The sequence below is a fragment of the Triturus cristatus genome, chromosome 1_1, assembly GCF_964204655.1.
Source record: "Triturus cristatus chromosome 1_1, aTriCri1.1, whole genome shotgun sequence".
Classification (NCBI taxonomy): Eukaryota; Metazoa; Chordata; class Amphibia; order Caudata; family Salamandridae; genus Triturus; species Triturus cristatus.
Window position 1 is genome coordinate 187,680,564 of NC_140579.1, and position 20,463 is coordinate 187,701,026.

A 20,463-nucleotide genomic window follows, 5' to 3' on the forward strand; every position below is an offset into this window, starting at 1 on the left:
TGTTTCATCATACTTGCCGTACGAGTATTTCTTGTTAGGATCCCCTAGCGACAGAACTCTTTTGCAAATCTTGCACGTGACCAAGGTGGCATTGGTGTTTGTTTGCCCCTCGGGAAAAGTAAAAAATTTCCACACCACTGAAGAAAAACGTTGTAGGCGTGGTGCCTCCTCCACAAATTCATCCTTAGATTCGGTGAATATTTTAAAGCGTCAACATTTACAGTTTTTGTTAGTTAAACTTATAAAATTTTGTTAGCCGTAAGCATTTTATATATCTGTGATTTGTATCTTGTGGTATTTTGCTGAGAATAGCATGTTGGATTTTTTTTAACAATCTTTCTGATTGTTTTTTTTTGTCCGCTGTTAAGTGATGAGTACGATTGAAATCACTATTTTTAGTGAAATTCAATATATTCTGAGAACAGCAAAAAAGGCAAACAAATTACTTTGTGGAAATTATGCTGTGTTGTAAAAAATGTATTATAACATGTTATATATATTTTTTCCTTTTCTTTCACAGATCCAAATTTTAAAATAAGCAATTTATATGAATTTAGATTGCAATGAAAATCTGAAAAAAATGTATACCATTTTGTATTCCTATTACTGTGAAGGTAAGTTTAACTAAGTCTCAATATCCAGAATGAGGAGGTCTGCAAGAAGCTACAAAGTTGAAACACGTTTCTAAAAACACTCTGTTTATACCTATGTAGTTTTGAAATCTGACCATAATCAAGATATCATGTGACCTGCAAAAAAAGAGATTTGAGTGGTTCATAATATTTCCCATTGTAGCTATTGAAGGACCACAATCATTTCAATCATTCTTCTTTGAACATCTTTGCAGACAAAACTCTGTGCTTACCTTCATTCGCAAGGAATTTTCAAACCGGAAATATGTCACTTTTTGTAACATAGTTATTGCGCAAGACACTCTTTCATATTTACAAAGAGAGGAAAAGGCACTCTGTGCACTTTTTACACTCCATGTAAATACAACCTCATTATGCACACCAGTTTGCGTTGAAAGGGTGTTCTATAAGTGTTCTTGTGCATGATTGCACTGAGTACTCAAAGAACAAGACACATGTCGAGATTTATCAGAAATCATAAATCTCGATATGTGTGTTAAAGCTGCACCATTCTAAAATTGGTGTAGGAAAGCACAACAAGAAGAATTGTTTTCATTTCTCCACATTTTTATATCTCCAATGCATGCTACAATACTCCGCATACATTGAAAGACAAAAATGCCTTTACTGATTGTTTTTGTGCAGGAAGGTGTGTCTTCCTGCAAAAAAACAAACAGCACATGACACAGATATCCTTGCACTATGGTGCAAGGGTGCCTGTGTCACCACATGGCTGCAGTTTAAGCAGCCGTGCAGAGAGAAGCATAGATTTGCAACATATTTATGTACATATGTTGCATCCCTGTGCTTCAGAAGTACTACAGCACACTGTAGTTAAAGAGGTTACTGTGTGATGCTGCAGCACTTCCTCATAGTTCTGCACTTATACATTCACCATACGCTACTAATGCATTCATTCAGTGAATTACATACTACACATACATTCATCTAAACTTTCACACACTAACAAAAGAAATTTAGCTCTTTTTTTAAACCAGGAAAGTTAGTTCTTAAAAGAACTTTTTTTTTTCTTTTTTTTATGGGGGGGGGGGGGTTCTGAACAATTTTTTTTTGCAAAAAAAAAAAAAAAAACACAGGAGGAACCAAACAATGAACTCCAGGGAACAATACAAAATAAAAAATAAACTAGCAAATGTGACTTTCTTGCCGGCGGCAGATCAGATCGATCGACTGCTCACCGTAGCACAAAGTTGCATTGCACTTAGTGCAGAGCACTTTTAAAAATTGAAATTGAGGACGGATGTCCAAATTTTGGGCTGATGGATGCACTCTTGAAGTGCTCGGCTGCGATGAGCTGGAAGGCGCAGGAGCAGGAGTGTTTCTCATCCGTTTGCACTCTTTTCGTGCAAGATTGTTTGGATGAAGGGTCCTTAGGTGCTTCATCATACTAGCCGTGCCGCACGAGTATTTCTTGTTAGGATCTCCTCACGACAGCACTCTTTCGCAAATCTTGCATGTGACCAAGGTGGCATTGGTCTTATTCTGCACCTCGGGAAAAGTAAAAAATTTCCACACCATTGAAGAAAAACGTTCTTTGCGTCGTGCCTCCTCCAAAAATTCATCCTCAGATGTATGAGGAGATGCAGGTGATGCCTGCTGCCCTGAAGCCATTTTTAGTTGAAATTTTTTAGAGCTAAGTGTAAGCTTAGTCTAAAAAAAATCTTCTTCTCTGCAAAGAGATGCTCCTCCAAAGAAGGTCAAAGAAGAATGATTGAATTGGGTGGGGTCTTTCAATAGTTAGAAGAGGAAGTGTAATGAACCAATCAAATCTCTTTTTTTTGCAGGTCACATGGGATCCGCGCACCCTGCGCATACGCAGCACGCACCCAGCACTCATCCGTGAAATTGAATTACATTTTTTTTTATAGGATTAGATGTAAAAATATATTAGTTTTAAGACTAGTTTAGAGTTTGTCTTCAATTAATATTCACATGAAATACACATATATATATATATATATATATATATATATATATATATATATATATGTTTTTTTAAATGTTAAATATTTCGCAGGATCCGCGCACCTACCGCGTCACAGACGCAGATGACGCATCGTGGAAGCGCGTAAACGTCGCGTTACGTTCATCGAACGTGTCGCGTATAGGCTGGGAGTCGCGTACCTGTCGCATTGCGATCGCGCACTAAACACGTACCCAACGCATACCATGCGTGTATGCGAACGTGTAGGGATCGAGAAAGGTGCGCATGGGGTGCGCGGATCCAAAAACATGGGAAAAAAATATATAAAATAACGTTTTGAACATATAGTTAAAGAAATATTTTTAAAAATATAAAAAAATATGTTTGAAAAACCCAATAAAAACATATTTTTAAAAGAATTAATTAAAAAAATGGTGATAAAAAAGAATTTCAAAAAAATAATTATTGAAATTGACACACTGAATTTGAAAAATATAGAAATCCAATGAAAATCATTAAAAATGATATCTTTAGAGATAAGTTATAAATAGGAATTAGCATTTAAAAAGCCTTTGAAATTCACTGAAAAAACCATAGGTGTCATGCACGTTATAGTTAGGAATTGGCATTTAAAAAACCTTAGAAATTCACTAAAAAAAACATAGGATTCAGGGGCGTTATAGTTAGCTGGACATTTCCCTCATACAAAACCCTAGAAATTCCCCTGTTATAGTTAGTTCATATTACATCACTTATGACATGGTCAGTGACATCACTGATGACATCTCAAATGACATCACTGATGACATCACTGATGACGTCATCCATGTGATAAATTAGTGCATCTTCTCACACCCTAATATAACCTTTGATACACAGACTCAAAATTTCAGACGGCCATTTTGAAAACCACAGATACTCCAATACCAATAACTACATACCCACTCATTGACTCTTAGGTCTACATACATCTCCACTCACTCACCTGTACAGTCACTCATACTTACAGTCACTCAGTACAGGACAATCATATGCATTTATACACCTATATAGACACTCACACACCGCCAATCATCCATTGAGGTACTGACACACCTAGTCAGTCATGCAAATAATTACAGTCCAATTTACTAACGTATACAGTTAAACACACTCAAGTTCACTTACTCATAAAATACTAACAAATTCTGATGCTCTTATACAATTACTGATACAAGCACACACTCATCCATACAGCCACTCCCAAAATCACACACTCACATATAAATAGTTATATACTCTTACACACATATACACTGCGTTTCACATATGTAGTTACTGACACATGTACAACTGAGATATACATTCAATCACTAACACACCCTTACATACAGTCACCCAACCATACAGTCCATCACAGATGCACTCTTAAAACCATGCACCCACTGAATCACACACACCCTACCCACACAAACACTCAGGCACCCATACAGATACTCAGACAACTAATCAATAACCCATATAGACACTCATATAGCTATTCACAAAACCATGCAGCAACTTTTACACCAACACACAGACACATACAGACATTCACATAGTTTAGTCACTAGTCTGCAGTAAGATACATTTAATGACTCACTTATAGAGTCAGTTACGCACCTAGAAAATCACCCATTCACACCCTTATACACCCACTCATTCTTCCACAGGCCTTTCACTATAAATATATAAAACATATTTAAACTTTTCAGAAAAACACACATTCACTGGATGATGTCATCAGTGATGTCACTGACCATGTCATGAGTGATGTAATATGTGACGTCATCAGCAGTGCACTGCGGGGGCGCGAGTTATAGTTAGCTGAACTAACTATAACAGGTGTATTTCTAGGGTTTTGTACGAGGGAAATGTCCAGCTAACTATAACGCCCCTGAAACCTATGGGTTTTTTTAGTGAAATATATATATTATTTTAGGTGCTGGAAGTAAGGGAGCTGCAGCACCCCCAAAATAACTTTGCAGGAGGTCTGGAGAAGAATGACAAAAAAGGGACCTTTGAATTTTGCTTTTATCATGTTGCATTTGCTTTTCGTCCAAAGATAAATGTGAAATAACAGGCAACCTTCTGAAAGTTGCTGCTTGTGTATTTAACATGGAGATTGTGTTTTAATTTTCCTTTCTGTAATGGTAAGGTGATGAAAATTTGTAACGTGAACCAGCAGACTATGTTCCTCTGGTTCAGGGAGTGCAATACAGAAAGGCTGTAGGATGTCAAATGTTTGCTTATTTAACATGCAACACAATTGAAATTGTTGTAAATTAACTGAACAAATATTTCAAAATCGATCAGCAGCAAGAAAAGTACTAATGAAGCATGTTTTTTTTGTTGCAATTCCAAGTGTGATGGAAAACAAGATTTTGGTAGGATCATAACAAACCAATTCATTTTACTTGTGTCAAGTGCAAATGATAAATATACGCAGATAACCAATTACTGCGTGTTTTAATTTCAGCACTATATATGTTTAAGAAGTAAAACTGCATGACTACTGCAAATTTGTACCCATTTCAATGGAAAATGTACTCTTTGTAAATGGCAGTACCCTACCACACCATGCTTTAGTCATATATTTGGGACACTATATTACTTCAGTGATGTAACACTGATGACAGGACCTCCCCTCTGATTTTCGTTCCAACACTCTTGATCTGCCAGGAATTATACTGGACAGGCAATAGTTAAACTGGCAGAAAAAATGAGGTTGCCAGTGATCTCTCATCCAGAGGACAGGTGTGCATCTCCCTTACATGGCAGGTGGGAAGAAACTATAGCAGTGCATCTGAGCCCCTGCTTGTCACCAGGACTGTAGTGGAGAAGACCATGAAGAGAGGGAGCTTAGTTCATCCAAGTTCAGCCGGTGTGTTGCATGGGCATACTCTCTGTCATGGATGCCCCCACTCTTACTGCTAAACACCAAGGAGCGTTGAAGGAGTATCTGAACCAGTGGGTAACTTTGGGGATTTTTTTGGGTCCTAACTATACCCCTCAAGTGACATGACTGGTGGAGATGAGGAGCAGGAGAATAGATTCTCATCAAGCAGCGAGATACTCGTCCAATTGGCACCACAGGACTTTCAAAACCCCTCTATACACATAAAGGTAACTGCAATAGGTGGCATCTTGGCAGCAAAGAAATAAAAATTGGTCATAGTGCATAAAGTGACAGTATATCCATCACTAAAGATTCCATCTCAGAAACCCTGACTGGGGAAAGTATTTTTAAGGCTTCATGATTTGTGCCATCTCCTTCAAGATACTTTCGGTGAAGCAACTGGAAAACTCTTGAAGGTGCAGTGAATGTGGCAAATACTCACCCTTTTTGAGTTTACAGAATTCCAGATAAAAGGTCACTTTCAGTGACAATCCAGAGATTCTTCGTCAACGAGGTTCCTACCTGGTGACTCTCCCAAGGTGAGTGTGCGTAAAGATGTTATATTCTACCAACTAAATTATTCAGGGGTGGTGGGGACAGGAAAAGTATAAAGACTGCAGATTTGAGTAATGCTACAGCATAAGAGGTCCTCCTGCATGCCTTCCAGCAGAGAAGGAAAACACAGCTAGGGGGTGGAAAAATCATGATATTTCTTGAAAATACTAGACCTACTATGTGAGGATACTAACAAATTCGCTGCATAAAAAAAGAGAACAGATTGTTCAAGGCTGTAAGACTACTTTACAGCACCGTTGCAAGGCTAAAGATGGTGATGGAGAGCAGAACACACATTTTTTTCCTAATTGGATGCCCCCGAATCATTCCTCGATGTACGAGAAATTATTGGGCAAAAGGAGATAAAAGTGACCGATTCAAAAGCTGTTCAGTGCTTCCTCAATGTTTCCCATGGTGATCAATGACAATGTTGGTTGCTCTATATACGGCTAATTTGGATGCTGCAGGCCTATCTTTTGTCATGTAATATAGATAACAATGTGGCTGTCCTGCTTCTGGTAGATCAGTGAGACAATTTCCAAATTTGTAGTTTTCTTGTGCTGACACTAAATATAGATATTGACTAGTGTATTGTCTTGTGCGGACACTAAATATTAATGTTGACTAGTGTATTGTCTTGAGATACAGGGCATGTGAAGGGGAAGATTCAATTTAAATCAATAGTTCTAGAGGTAATAGAAGAAAAGACATTTAGCGGTAGGCCAGTTACCAAAAAGTTTCACAGATGCAACCGCAATCATCATAAACAATTAAAGTATCAATGGGGGCTTTAAATAAGTGTGTCCCATTTGCACTTTTGCGAACTCCCAATACTGCAGATCGTTCAGCCTGCTACAAAAACCACCTAATTTAAAAATGGGGAATCAGGCATGGTTGGTGGTGGAATTTAAAGTGCTCTTCTATGCTCTTTCTATTTTAGGAATTGCCCCAAAACTCTCTCCCAACTGGCCCCTGGAGTGCCACCACAGCCACAGCACATGTCAGGTCTGTTAAGTCCTCCTACATTAGGGCCCTAGAAGCAGCAACAAAAACACATGCAGTATCCACAGAGCACCCTCGTTCGCCCACTACTTGCCTTAAATCTAGTCATTTAATATGCTTTGTAGCAAACTGTACCTGGCACAGTTGGAACACGTGTGGATGGAACACTGGGAAGTTTGGCAGGTTCATCCTCTCCCACATTCAGCAATTCCTTCTCCAAGTCCTCTTGTTCCATTTCCTCCAACTCAGCCAAGAGTTCATCCTGTGTGACAAAGGTACAGATCATCACTTGCCCATGCTCAATAAGTCAACAGAGAAATATGACTGAAGGTGGAGGAGAGAAACATAATGAAAGAAAAGAAGGGAGGAGGGTACCAAAATGAGGAGAGAGTAGGAATAGAGATCATAAAAAGGACTACAAATAGATCTAGCAATAAAGTAAAAGGCATGACAACAAGTAAGAATCATCAATTGACAGCTAAATATGATGAAAATGTAGAGGGAGAACGGTTAAAGTCAAGTCAAAAAGAAACACCAGTGATGAGAAAAATATTAATAAAAAGGGATTGAATGAGAAAAGGTAAAAATGTGAGGGCAAAGAGGGAGGACAAGGGGAAAAATGTCAAGGAAAAAAAAAATAAGAGAAGGAAGGAAATATATGGAAAAAGCAAAAATAGCATGTTAACAGGGTGTAGATAATACCTCATCCACATCGTCTGCGAACCCCATCGGCCGGGAGATGGCATCGGAAATCTCCTGTGCTAGTTCTTGCTGCTCTGTGATATCTGCCATGAGATCATCTACCTTATCCACATCCCTGCAACAAAACAATAAATGTAACTAACAACAATTTGACATAAAGCTCTAAAAATATAAATTAAGTGTTCAAACAATTAGACCAACCAAAAGGTTTCCTCGCTCTTGGCTGTGATTACACAATAGGGTTAACTTCCAAGATCTGTATACAGCTATGCAGGTATCCCTCTTTTCATGAATGCCATATGCCTAGCCCTACCTCCCCCCATCACCAAAGGGGAAAAAGGCTACATTTGCTTTTTTTCCTCCATGTGCACGGGTAGTTTGCCCTCCTGTAACAACACCCAAGTAGGGATCCAATAGGGAGAGGTAAAGTTGGTAAGGGGACATTGCCCGACATGTCAATGGTACCTCTCTGGAGCGAAGTTATGCCCCATCTGGCACCGATGAAAAAGGCAGCCAGTGTCTAATAGCATTGACTGTTTTCATTTATACTGCTCATCACACTAAATGAATAAAAATAATTAATCAATCGCAGGACATTTTCTCACGTCCTTTCACGTCTTTTTTCACGTCCTCCTATCAAAAACAAAATCCTTCTGGTGCTTGCACCAGAAAGGAGTTTCTCCACTTATACAGAGGACGAGTTATCCTCCGCATTATAGTGGTTAACCCCTTCGATGCTCATGACGGAGCGGTTCCGTCATGAGCATCGGTTGGGCTGTGCTTATGACGGAACCGCTCAGTCATGAGCACAGCCCCTGGGGGAAGCGCTGGCGCTCCCCCCCTGGGGCATCGATCGTGCCCCCACCGAGGGGGATGGCAGCGGAAGAGTTTCCGCTGCCACCCCCGAGCCCCCCCACGCTTCCTGGTGACGTCAGCGCGCGCCGACGTCATCAGGAAGCGCTGGGACGCCCGGAAGCCATTTGCTTCCAGGCGTCCCAGCAGCATCAAGAGGTATGTGGAGCTCTCCGTTGGGGACGCGGGGGCCGCGGCGGTGATTTTCAAAGTATTGAGGCATCGGGGGAGAGGAAAGAGTATTTCCTCTCCCCTGATGTCTCAATACAGGGCATTCCTGCAGCACGATCGCGCACAGCGTCGCGATCGTGCTGTAGGAATGCCACCACTAGGCACCAGGGATGCGTTTTTGTGATAAAGGAAGCGACCCCTTGGGCAAGGGTCGCTTCCTAGGCCCCCATTATGTGAGCAAGACTTTTCTGCCCCCTCTGGGGGCAGATCGGTTGTATTTTTTTGCCGTTTCCGCTCCCGGGGGGGCAGAAGAGCCCACTAGACACCAGGGATCTGTGTGATATTGAAGGAAGCGACCCCTTGGGCAAGGGTCGCTTTCCTGGGCCCCCAATTTTTATGAAGACTTTTCTACCCCCTCTGGGGGCAGATCGGTTTTATTTTGTTGCCGTTTCCGCTCCCAGGGGGGGCAGAAAAGCCCACTAGACACCAGGGATGTGTTTGTTATTGTAGGAAGCGACCCCTTGGACAAGGGTCGCTTCCTGGGGGCTCAAATATTTTTCAAGACTTTTCTGCCCCCCCTGGGGGCAGATCGGTCTTTTGTGTAGCCGTTTCTGGTCCCAGGGGGGCAGAAGAGCCCACTAGACACCAGGGATGTTATTTTTTTGCGTAAAGGAAGCGACCCCTTAGGCAAGGGTCGCTTCCTGGGGGCCAAATTTTTTTCAAGACTTTTTTGCCCCCCCTGGGGGCAGATCGGTCTTTTGTGTAGCCGTTTCTGGTCCCAGGGGGGGGCAGAAAAGCCCACTAGACACCAGGGAATTAGTGTAAATAAAAATAGAAGTGACCCCTTGCTTCTAGGGTGCAATTTTTTATAATATGTATTTGGCCCACCCGCCCCGGGACAGAGTAGCCTTTTTTTTTCCTGCTGTTTTCTGCCCCACCTGGCACACAACCCGATTGACCATTTGGGTAGTGACATAGCATGTTATAATGTTTATTGTTGTATGTTTTGTGAATTGCAATTGTAATGTTTATTTTTTACTTTTTTGTTCTAGGTGAAGGTGTTTGCTCTTTTCAGTTTGCCGTTTTGTTACTGGTGGTTCTGCTGTTTGTGTAGTTTGGTAAGAGACTTTTTTTGTACAATGTAAATGTGTTTGATTTCTCTGCATGAATTTTTTTTGCAAATGGTGTAATAATAGCAGTATGTTTGTTTTTTGAGTGTCAAAAACTTTTTGCATTGTTGCTCGATGTGTATTTTGTTGTCTTGTGAGTAATTTTTTTTTTTTCTTCTTTCTAGTTGGATATCGTTGGTTTTTGCTGTGTCACTGCAGAGTTGGTTTCTGGTGAGTGCAGCTGTCTCTTGTAATTGAATTGTATAGTTTTTGAGTACATTGATCTTTGTGATAAAGGTACACATTTCTTTACTTACTTGGTTTGCACATTGTTGGTTGTTGTTGACTTGTTTGTGCAGTCTTCTATCTTAGTAAGTATAATGGCTAGCCGCAGGATTACTGCTCAGCAGGTTGTTGGTTTGCTGTTTGAGTCTTCCTCTGACCATGGTTCAGAGACTGACTCTGCATCTGAGGGAGAGGAGGCAGGGGACGATTCTGGCAGTGAGTTTTCTCTCCATATGGAGTCATCGGATGATGAAGATACTCTTAGTGCGGATGAAGTGCCTGTGTTAGAGGAGGAGACTGATGTGCCGATAGTGCGGTAAGAGGCATCTGGGATGCAGCCTGGGGCTGCAAGGCTTCCCGTTGGTGTAGTGCGGCAAGAGGCTTCTGGGCTGCAGCCTGCGGCTGCAAGGCTTCCCGTTGGTGTAGTGCGGCAAGAGGCATCTGGGCTGCAGGCTGGGGCTGCAAAGCTTCCCTTTGAAAGTGATGACCTCTGGGTTGCCCCTGGCATGGTGCAGCCCGCATTGCCAGAGTTTACTGGTGTTCCAGGGTCTAGAGTGAATACTGAAGACTTTTTGCCAGTAAATTTTTTTCAGTTGTTTATGGACGATGTGTTTTTGGCAGAGATTGTTGAGCAGACTAATTTGTATGCCGAACAGTTTTTGAGGGACAACAGTGCCAGTCTTAAGCCACACTCTAGAGCTACCCGGTGGACTCCCACAAATCTTGAAGAGATGAAGAAGTTCTTGGGTTTAACTTTGTTGATGGGCTTGCTAAGGAAGCCATCAGTGGCTTCATATTGGTCTAGCAGTCCCTTGATGGCAACGTCTATTTTTCCGGCAGTCATGACTCGTGACAGGTATTTGCTTCTGCTTCGGATGATGCATTTTGTTGATAATGGTTTAGCGTTGCCACGAGATCACCCTGATTGTGACCGTCTTTTTAAGATTAGGCCTGTCCTTGATCACTTTGTTGATCGATTTTCTGAGATTTATGCCCCTGGGAAAGAAATTGCAGTGGATGAGTCTTTGGTGTTGTTCAAGGGCCGCTTGGTTTTTAGGCAATACATTCCTAGTAAGAGGGCACGCTATGGAATAAAGCTGTATATGCTGTGTGACAGTAGGACTGGATATGTGTCTAATTTCAGGGTGTACACCGGTAAGGAATCTCGGATGAACCTCCCTGGTTGTCCGTCCACTTTTGGAGTGACTGAGAAAATTGTTTGGGAACTTGGTAGAGGATTTTTTAACAAAGGCCACCATTTATATGTAAATAACTTCTACACTGGTGTGCGGTTGTTCAGGGAATTGGCCAAAGTGGACACTGTTGCTTGTGGCACAATCCGCTCTAACCGTAAAGGTTTCCCGAAAGAACTTGTTTGTCAAAAGCTTGGGCGGGGACACTTGTGTGGGAGGCCCAAGTACCCGCGGCAGGCAAGGGCCCAAAACGTAGTGAGGCGACATTTGGGATAGGCAATGTTGATGTCGCCTCACTACGTTTTGGGCCCTTGCCTGCCGCGGGTACTTGAGCCTCCCACACAAGTGAGGCACCATTTTTACCGGGAGACCTGGGAGAACGCTGGGTGGTGGTAAATTTGTGTGAGCCCGGTGATGCCACAACTTTCCCACCCCAAAATGTGTGAAAAAAGTGATTTTTTTCAGCAAAATTTGAGGTTTACAGGGGATTCTGGGTAAGGAAACGTTGGGGGATCCACGCAAGCCATACCTCCCTGGAAGCCGCCGGGTGTCTAGCTTTCAGAAATGCGTGGGTTTGGTAGGTTTCCCTAGATGGCCGCCGAGCACCGAGCCAAAAACCCAAATGAACACCCTTGCAAAACCAGGTGGTTTTGCGATAGGCCATTTTGATGTCGCCTCACTACGTTTTGGGCCCTTGCCTGCCGCGGCTACTTGGGCCTCCCACACAAGTGAGGCACCATTTTTACCGGGAGACCTGGGGGAACGCTGGGTGGTGGTAAATTTGTGTCAGCCCGGTGATGCCACAACTTTCCCACCCCAAAATGTGTGCAAAAAGTGATTTTTTCAGCAAAATTTGAGGTTTGCAGGGGATTCTGGGTAAGGAAACGTTGGGAGATCCACGCAAGCCATACCTCCCTGGAAGCCGCCGGGTGTCTAGTTTTCAGAAATGCGTGGGTTTGGTAGGTTTCCCTAGGTGCCGGCAGAGCTAGGGTTAAAAAACTGCAGCTCGTCACTTTGCTAAAAAAGGGTAATTTTTCACTGCAAACTTGAGGTGTGACCACGTTGCGTTTTGCGCCGTTTCCCGTCACGGGCACTATGCCGACCCACACAAGTGAGGTACCATTTTTATCGTAGGACTTTGGGGAACGCGGGGTGGGTGGAAATTTGTGGATCCACGCAGATTCCAGAACTTTCCATCACAGAAATGTGGGGAAAATGTGTTTTTTTTGTTCTTTTTTTACGTTTGCAAGGGATTCTGGGTAACAGACCATGGTGGGAGGCAGTCAAGTCACCCCATCCTGGATTCCCCTGGGTGTCTAGTTTTCAAAAATGTATAGGTTTACTAGGTCTCCCTAGGTGCCGGCAGGGCTAGGGTTCAAAAACTACAGCTAGTCACTTTGCCAAAAAAGGGTCATTTTTCACAGCAAAATTGAGGTGTGACCACGTTGCGTTTTGCGCAGTTTCCTGTCGCGGGCACTAGGCCGACCCACACAAGTGAGGTACCATTTTTCTCGTAGGACTTTGGGGAACGCGGGGTGGGTGGAAATTTGTGGATCCACGCAGCTTCCAGAACTTTCCATCACAGAAATGTGGGGAAAATGTGTTTTTTTTGTCATTTTTTTACGTTTGCAAGGGATTCTGGGTAACAGACCATGGTGGGAGGCAGTCAAGTCACCCCATCCTGGATTCCCCTGGGTGTCTAGTTTTCAAAAATGTATAGGTTTGCTAGGTTTCCCTAGGTGCCGGCAGGGCTAGGGTTCAAAAACTACAGCTAGTCACTTTGCCAAAAAAGGGTCATTTTTCACTGCAAAATTGAGGTGTGACCACGTTGCGTTTTGCGCCGTTTCCTGTCGCGGCCACTATGCCGACCCACACAAGTGAGGTACCATTTTTCTCGTAGGACTTTGGGGAACGCGGGGTGGGTGGAAATTTGTGGATCCACGCAGATTCCAGAACTTTCCATCACAGAAATATGGGGAAAATGTGTTTTTTTGTCAATTTTTTACGTTTGCAAGGGATTCTGGGTAACAGACCATGGTGGGAGGCAGTCAAGTCACCCCATCCTGGATTCCCCTGGGTGTCTAGTTTTCAAAAATGTATAGGTTTGCTAGGTTTCCCTAGGTGCCGGCAGGGCTAGGGTTAAAAAACTACAGCTAGTCACTTTGCCAAAAAGGGGTCATTTTTCACTGCAAAATTGAGGTGTGACCACGTTGCGTTTTGCGCCGTTTCCTGTCGCGGGTACTATGCCGACCCGCAAAAGTGAGGTACCATTTTTATCGGGAGACTTAGGGTAGTTCAGATTTGTAAAGCAACTGTTATTACCTATTGATTTGTAATGCATTTCTCCCTTCCAAATGAAAGACTGTGTAAAAAAAAAGTCATTTTGAAAAATGACCAATAATTGTCATGCAAGTATGAGTATTCCCAATTTCGAAAATGTCCAAATATGCACTGTTTCTAAACTCTGTAATTTGTTCCCATTTCAGAAATACATAGGTGTCTTTCATACCGATTTTTCCATGTATACATTTTCCCACAATAATTGCTATATACCCGGAACAAAAAAAAAACCATTACAAAATGCTGCTCAGTTTTTTACTCTGGGTTCGTTGGGCTCTTGGTGAACCTACAAGTCCTATATATCCCCACAACCAGGAAGGTTACATTGCTTTCAAAGAGATGTCATAATTCGAAGAAGTTACAGGTGAAAACGTTGACTCAAAAGGCTGCTTTTTTCAACAAAGTTTTAATTTTTCCTATATTTACCTGTTAGTTTCTATAAAGAAACCTTGATGGATCTACACAAATGACCCCTTGCTGAATTCAGAATTTTGTCTACTTTTCAAAAATGTATAGCTTTCCAGGATCCATTATTGCTTTTCTACCCATTTTTACCATTATCTGGAAGGGGGTTGAAAGCACATAAAATAGCAAAAATAGGGTATGTCCCAGAAAAATGTCAAAACTGTGTAAAAAATGTTGGATTCCTGCCAAAAATCTGTCATTCCCTAAAAGCTGGAGAAATTGTGATTTCAGCCCCACAAACACTTTTTTGATATCATTTGCAGAGAAAAACCCAGACGCTTTCATTTGCAGCCACTTTTCCCCATTTTTCACAAAAAAAACAAAATTTTGCTGTATTTTGACTAATTTCTGGGAACCCTCTAGGAGAATCCACAAACCCTGGGTACCTTTAGAATCCCCATGATGTTGGTAGAAAAGGACGCAAATTTAGCGTGGATACCTAATGTGGTCAAAAAGTTACAGGGGCCTAAGCGCGCACTACCCCAAATAGCCCAAAAAAGGCTTAGCACAGGAGGGGAAAAGGCCTAGCAGCGAAGGGGTTAAAGAAGAATATGCACTAACACAGGTGTCCCGAGCTAGTCAACCGTGAGCTACCAGTAGCTAACAGAAACCTTCAGAGTAGCTCCCGGGCCTCGAGTTCATTTTTAACTGAGAACAGCAATAAATAATTGTTGCGTTTTCCTTTTAAAGTTAAGTAAAGGCTATGTTTATTTTACATTATCAGCCTGTAGATAGTAGAGCCTGATAATGAGCAGCGCTCAGTCAGATTTTTGACGCAGGTGGGTCACAGAGGTTCAGAACTGAAGCATTGAGGTATTTAACTCTTAAATAAATTAGTTCTCAACTCAATATTGGAGTACAAGAACAGAATTATATTTCTGAATGCTTTTAAATAACAGAACGTTTTAATTAAGTTAACTTAATTATTAAGTTACCACTTTAAAAACTAATTTTCTCTCATTTCGAAGTGTCACATTTACAAACAGCAGACATCTTGCTCACAGTGGCTGGAAGACTGTGCCATATTTGTATCTGAAAAATACTGTCATTTTCTTTTAAATGGAAGAATTTTAAAGTGAAGAAATTTTTTCGGTGAAGACAATATTTCTCTACTTGAAATTAAGCCAATTAAGTTCTAATGTTTTATGAAGCATGTTTATTCACTTTAAATGTATCACATCTAAACAAATTACTATTTTCCTGTTATAAATATGGCACCATGTCTACAGGCCACTGGGAGTAACGTGCATGCTGTTTATAAAGGCACTTTGACATGTGAGAAAGTTACAATGAGTTTTATGTACATTTCAAAGTGTTGCATTTACCCACAGCAGACATTTTGCTTCCAGTGGCGGGTACACATGCTACCATACTTATAACTGAAATGCTCCTTATTATGAACATTTCTGCATAACATTTTTCTGCACTGTAAACTTCTTTCATAAAAAAAATATGTGTTTTTGTGCATGCAATGGTGAAAGATTTCGGATCAAGGTGCACACCTAGATAGTCTGTTATTAACAACATTTTAGTTTACTAGAAAAAGGGGTGCTACGGTACTATATCCACTGTCAATTAGGATAAATAACGTGAAACAAAAGGATCTAATAGGAATACCTACTAGGTACCGTGCATTGTTCACAAGTTTGTATATAACAAACACAATTGAATCCACAATAATCAAAACCAAATAAATGTGTATTCTAACATTTAGGGTAATTTATAGTACAATGCAACATGACATACAAAAAAGATCAAATTCCAATGATCACAAAAAAAGTTTACAATCCTTACATTGCATTTCATTAATCATTCTTGATTTAGCAAACATGAACTTAATGACAAAGTAATTCAAAAAATGATGAGTGATACATTTCTTTTTCCACTTTTTAGCGAGCGGCCCAATGCATTTCAGGACAGAAAAAGTCCCTTTGTCAGGGGCAATGACGGATCACGATCTAATGGAAGAACGCTAGCTCATCATTTAAAAATTGGCCCGTAATGCAAGAGGATGTAGAAAAGAAGCTCGTAAACTTTCAAATAGGAAAGCGATGTGAATGTCAATGTTAGAAGGTGAACATGATCAAACGTTTCAGGACGTGTTGCGTGAATGAGGGAAACAGTGTAACTTGCAACAAGAGACGCGGTGAATTTATTAATGATAAGCTAGCGTTCTCCCATTAGATCGTGATCCGTCATTGCCCCCGACGAAGGGACTATGAAAAGCATCCATTCCAGAGCACCATCGGACCTCTGGCTGCACCGCATCTTCCAGAGAGCCGCCCCCACCATCGCATCCGAGCTACGCCATACCATCAACTGCATCCTCGAGACCGCCTCATTCCCCAATGACTGGAAACACTCTGAAATCAGCCCACTCCTGAAGAAACCCTCCACTTACCCGACAGACCTTAAGAGCTTCAGGTCCATCTGGCTGCTCCCCTTCCCAGAAAACCGCGGCCCTCATCCTCCTGGACCTCTCAGAAGCATTCAACACGGTCTTCGCCCACAGCACCATAACCACTAGAATCCATGATACCGGCATCTGCGACAAGGCCCTTGACTGGATCCGATCCTTCCAACACAACGGGTCGGACTTCCGCCATACCTCTCGGAAACAACAGAGACCAACTGCGGAGTGCCCCAGGGCTCCTCTCTCAGCTCCACGCTCTTCAACATCTACATGGCATGGCATGGCATGACCCCTCGCAACCATCGTCAAGAACCGGGAACTCAACATGGTCACATCACTTTCATCCTAATGGAATTACATTGGGTCCCATTAGTGGCCTGCACCATCTTCAAAACAAGCAGTGTCTTTTACAAAGCCATCACAACAAGCACTCCCGCTTATTTTGCAGACAAGCTCACTATCTCTGGAGGGTTTTATTACATCCACAGCCAGGATACCGTAAGACTGCAAAATAAGTAATGTAAATAAGAAAAGGCACAAGGCATTATGCCTTTTCCATGTATACACCCAGGATTTGGAACAACATCCCCATATCCTTCAGAACCGCACCAACGCTGCTTCAATTTTGGAAAGAGTTGAAGACTCACCTCTTTACGAAACACTACATCACACTGCTTTAGCTGTTCAAAACCCAGCTATCTCTCCTATGAATGGCTGACTTTGCTCCTGACTTAGATCTTGGTGGAGGGGCATACTCTGTCACAAACATGACGGATATCCCATCTCCCGTATGACGATCCCATTACATGCTATTGAGATCATAATACGGAGGATGGGAAATCCATCATGTTTTTAATGGAACATTCCATCCGCCGAGATCTAAATCAGGCCCTCTATGCTTGTCATCGACCCTGTACATTAACATCTACATGCATACATATAAATATATACATAGCCAACAAAAAATAAAGAATGCTGGAAACCTTAGAGGGAAGGCAATGAATTTTAAATGACCCCTTTCCTAGGTCATCTACCCCTTCCCAAATCCAGCCTGAGTTTCATCATTCTCGAGATTTATTTTTACCTAATTCATAGCTCATATATTTAAACTGATGATATTTGATACCTTTATGGACGTTCTCACTTTGGGATGTTTTCTCTCTCTCTCACTTAAAAAGTCACCATTGGGTCGATTACAAGTCAAGTGGAGTGTTAGCCACAGGGAGATACCACCCCATCTGATTCCAAGTTTTACCAGGTGCACAAATGCACTCAGTAAAACCACATTTCCATGCATGTTTCATTCCTGCTCAAAGCAGAGCAAAATGGGCTGGGAACAGGCCCAGAATCATCACTTATCTGCAAGTAAAAAATGGATTGATAATTACAGTCCATGCGTTTAGTTGCTATTCGGGGCCTAAGAACGGGGGAGAAAAAAACGAGCCAGAAATGGCCATTCTGGTCCAGTATTTCTGAACTCCCTGGACCACACTACTCGTAATCAGGTCTTCAATACGCAGTTCCGTTTGATAATACATCTCATTCTTAAATCTCCAATCTCCCTCTTGGGTGTTTGCAAATATTAGATGTAAGGTACCTCTTCTCCTTAAAAAAATCACTCAAAGCTCACCATCTGAATCACATTACATATTTCCAATACCATTCTTGTAGTTCTCGCCCTGATTCAGCCCTTTCACTCCCTGCTTGCTCTAATCTTTCTACTTCCTATGTGCACTCATCCAGTTCCATACACTTCCCAGGTTTTCACCTCATCCTATCGCACTCCTCAACATCCCATGTTGTCTTCTATCATGTCGCTCCATGATCTCCACCTTATATGTTCAGGTTCTTTTTCTGGTCATTTTTTCCTGCCCGAAATATCTCCATTTTTATTGCGAATTTTAGAAGATGTCAGCAGCTCATAAAAACTCAATACAGTAAATATTAGTGTTCACCTTGTGGAGGGCTCTATGAGACATTAAAGCCTTTCCCTTTACACAAGCCATGTAAAACCAGTAGTTCATTAACTGGAAATATAAGAAAGTGCATAGTAAAATGAGCCATTCCATTTGAATCAAACACTTTGCTTAATTGTTGCTATTATAAAACTGCAGCGGCATCAAATCTGTGTTCAGACACAGCATTTGTTTGAACGCCTCAGCCCTATCCTTGTTGCCATCAGTGTCTCAAGTCAATGTCATCCTATGCGGCCTCCCAGGAACCCCAGGAAGGTTTGTTGTTAGGCGCAAGCCCCATCCCCCATTCTGGGAAGTTGCCAGACTTCTGGGATTAAGCGCACACAGGTCTCTTGAGATGCTAATGGCCCTTTTGTTATTAGCAAGGATGCATTTGCATCTCCTGCCTGTCCCGCTGAAGTCCTGCCTTGAGGTTCCTATGAAGGCAGGACTGATTGTGCGCCAACACTAGGGAGAGAGTAGGACAGTACCATACCATTGTAGATTTGGTGCTTTCCTACTCTATCCTTCTTATGCCATGCAATGCAGTGCAGCAACTTTGGGTGTTGTGCTGCATTGTGTGACAGTTTTGTAAATCTGGGCCTGTTTGTATCTATGTGCATAACAATCCTTTTTATGCCATGTAGTTTAGTGAACTCTGAATCAGAATTTGTGCTGCATTGCAGCAATGCTCCAGATGCTCTGACACAAATGTTATGTCAATTAAAGTGCGTAGAGCCAGTGTGCAGAAGATAACAGAGATGGTTGTATGACGTTACAACGCATGCCATTACCCCGCATGCTGTTGCAATGCAAATCTTTACTCCGACTTGCTGTCGGGGTGCGTTGGAAGTTGGAATAGTTAAATTTACTATTCCAACTCCAGTGTATGAAACTGAAGGGAAGGTGTTGGAGTTAAATCCAAAACCTTCTATCCCCTGCTACACACCTTTCGCGTTACAACGGCATGCGGGGTAATGGCATGCGTTGTAACACTTGCGGTGTAACAGCTGTTTTCCCTGCACAATACATTGTAGCTACTCAGCGTCTGCACATGCCATAAAAATGTCAAGCTCAGTTTCAGTGGAATAATAAGCATTTGATAGGCACGTTTGTGATTAAGGGGATGAGCCAAGTAGCGAATGCTGCCATGACCTAACTTGCAAGTGCTGAACCATCTCACACTGGGAAGGGTGACTAGAATGAAGAATGGGGAAGGCTTGTGATGATGCCTGATAGGAAAGCAGCAATTAAACCTAGTAATGAGGTTTAAGAAATATTGCACTATTATTGTTTTTTTTGTTTTTTTCTCAAATATATTTATTAAAAGAAAGAATAGATACATACCCCAATAATATGGGAGACAACCTAACAGGGAAAATAGCCCCACATATACATTAAGGAGAGCATCTATTTATATTCCCTCATCCCACCAGAAGTGTAATAGATGATACCATAACTAAACCACAAGTAGCTTACCAATCTCAGCTGCACCTAACAAATGGACCTAGACTGAGAGAGAGACCCTAAACCTTGTCTGCAAAGCTACCCCCAACTGCATCATCAAAAATTACGAACTAAGGCATCCACTAAAATATAAGCCCTTTAGTACCTGCAGCGGTTCAATCAACTAGTGAAATTCACTTCTCATTGGCGTTAAGTCATGCCTCCTCATCTCTGATGCTGCGCTAACAACAAAAGCAACCCAGATTGGTTTCTCCCTGAATGGGGTACTTCAGACAGGTGAATCTTGGTTCCAGTGGCACAGTGAGCATGGGACATATGTCTGGGCATTCATGTCACACTGAAGTATTCAGACTCAAACAAGGTCATAGAACCGGAGCTCAAGGAGGGAGAAAATGTAGTGTCCATTGTCAGGCAGTGGGAGAGGGTGGTTTCCCTATTGATTTAATGTAAAATCAATCCC

At 41.9% G+C, this 20,463-nt stretch overlaps 1 protein-coding gene across 3 annotated transcripts in view; it reads right to left on the reverse strand.

Moving 5' to 3' along the window:
* Nucleotides 1-20,463, reverse strand: part of LOC146869958 (charged multivesicular body protein 4a-like) — a 410,915-nt gene that overhangs the window by 341,968 nt on the left and 48,484 nt on the right. For all 3 annotated transcript variants that reach the window (XM_085624108.1, XM_085624109.1, XM_085624111.1), the window contains exons 4-5: nucleotides 7,754-7,868; nucleotides 7,187-7,313 (exon numbers count right to left, since the gene is read on the reverse strand). In XM_085624108.1, coding sequence (XP_085480234.1) covers nucleotides 7,187-7,313; nucleotides 7,754-7,868 — 242 coding nt within the window. The remainder of the gene's footprint in view (nucleotides 1-7,186; nucleotides 7,314-7,753; nucleotides 7,869-20,463) is intronic.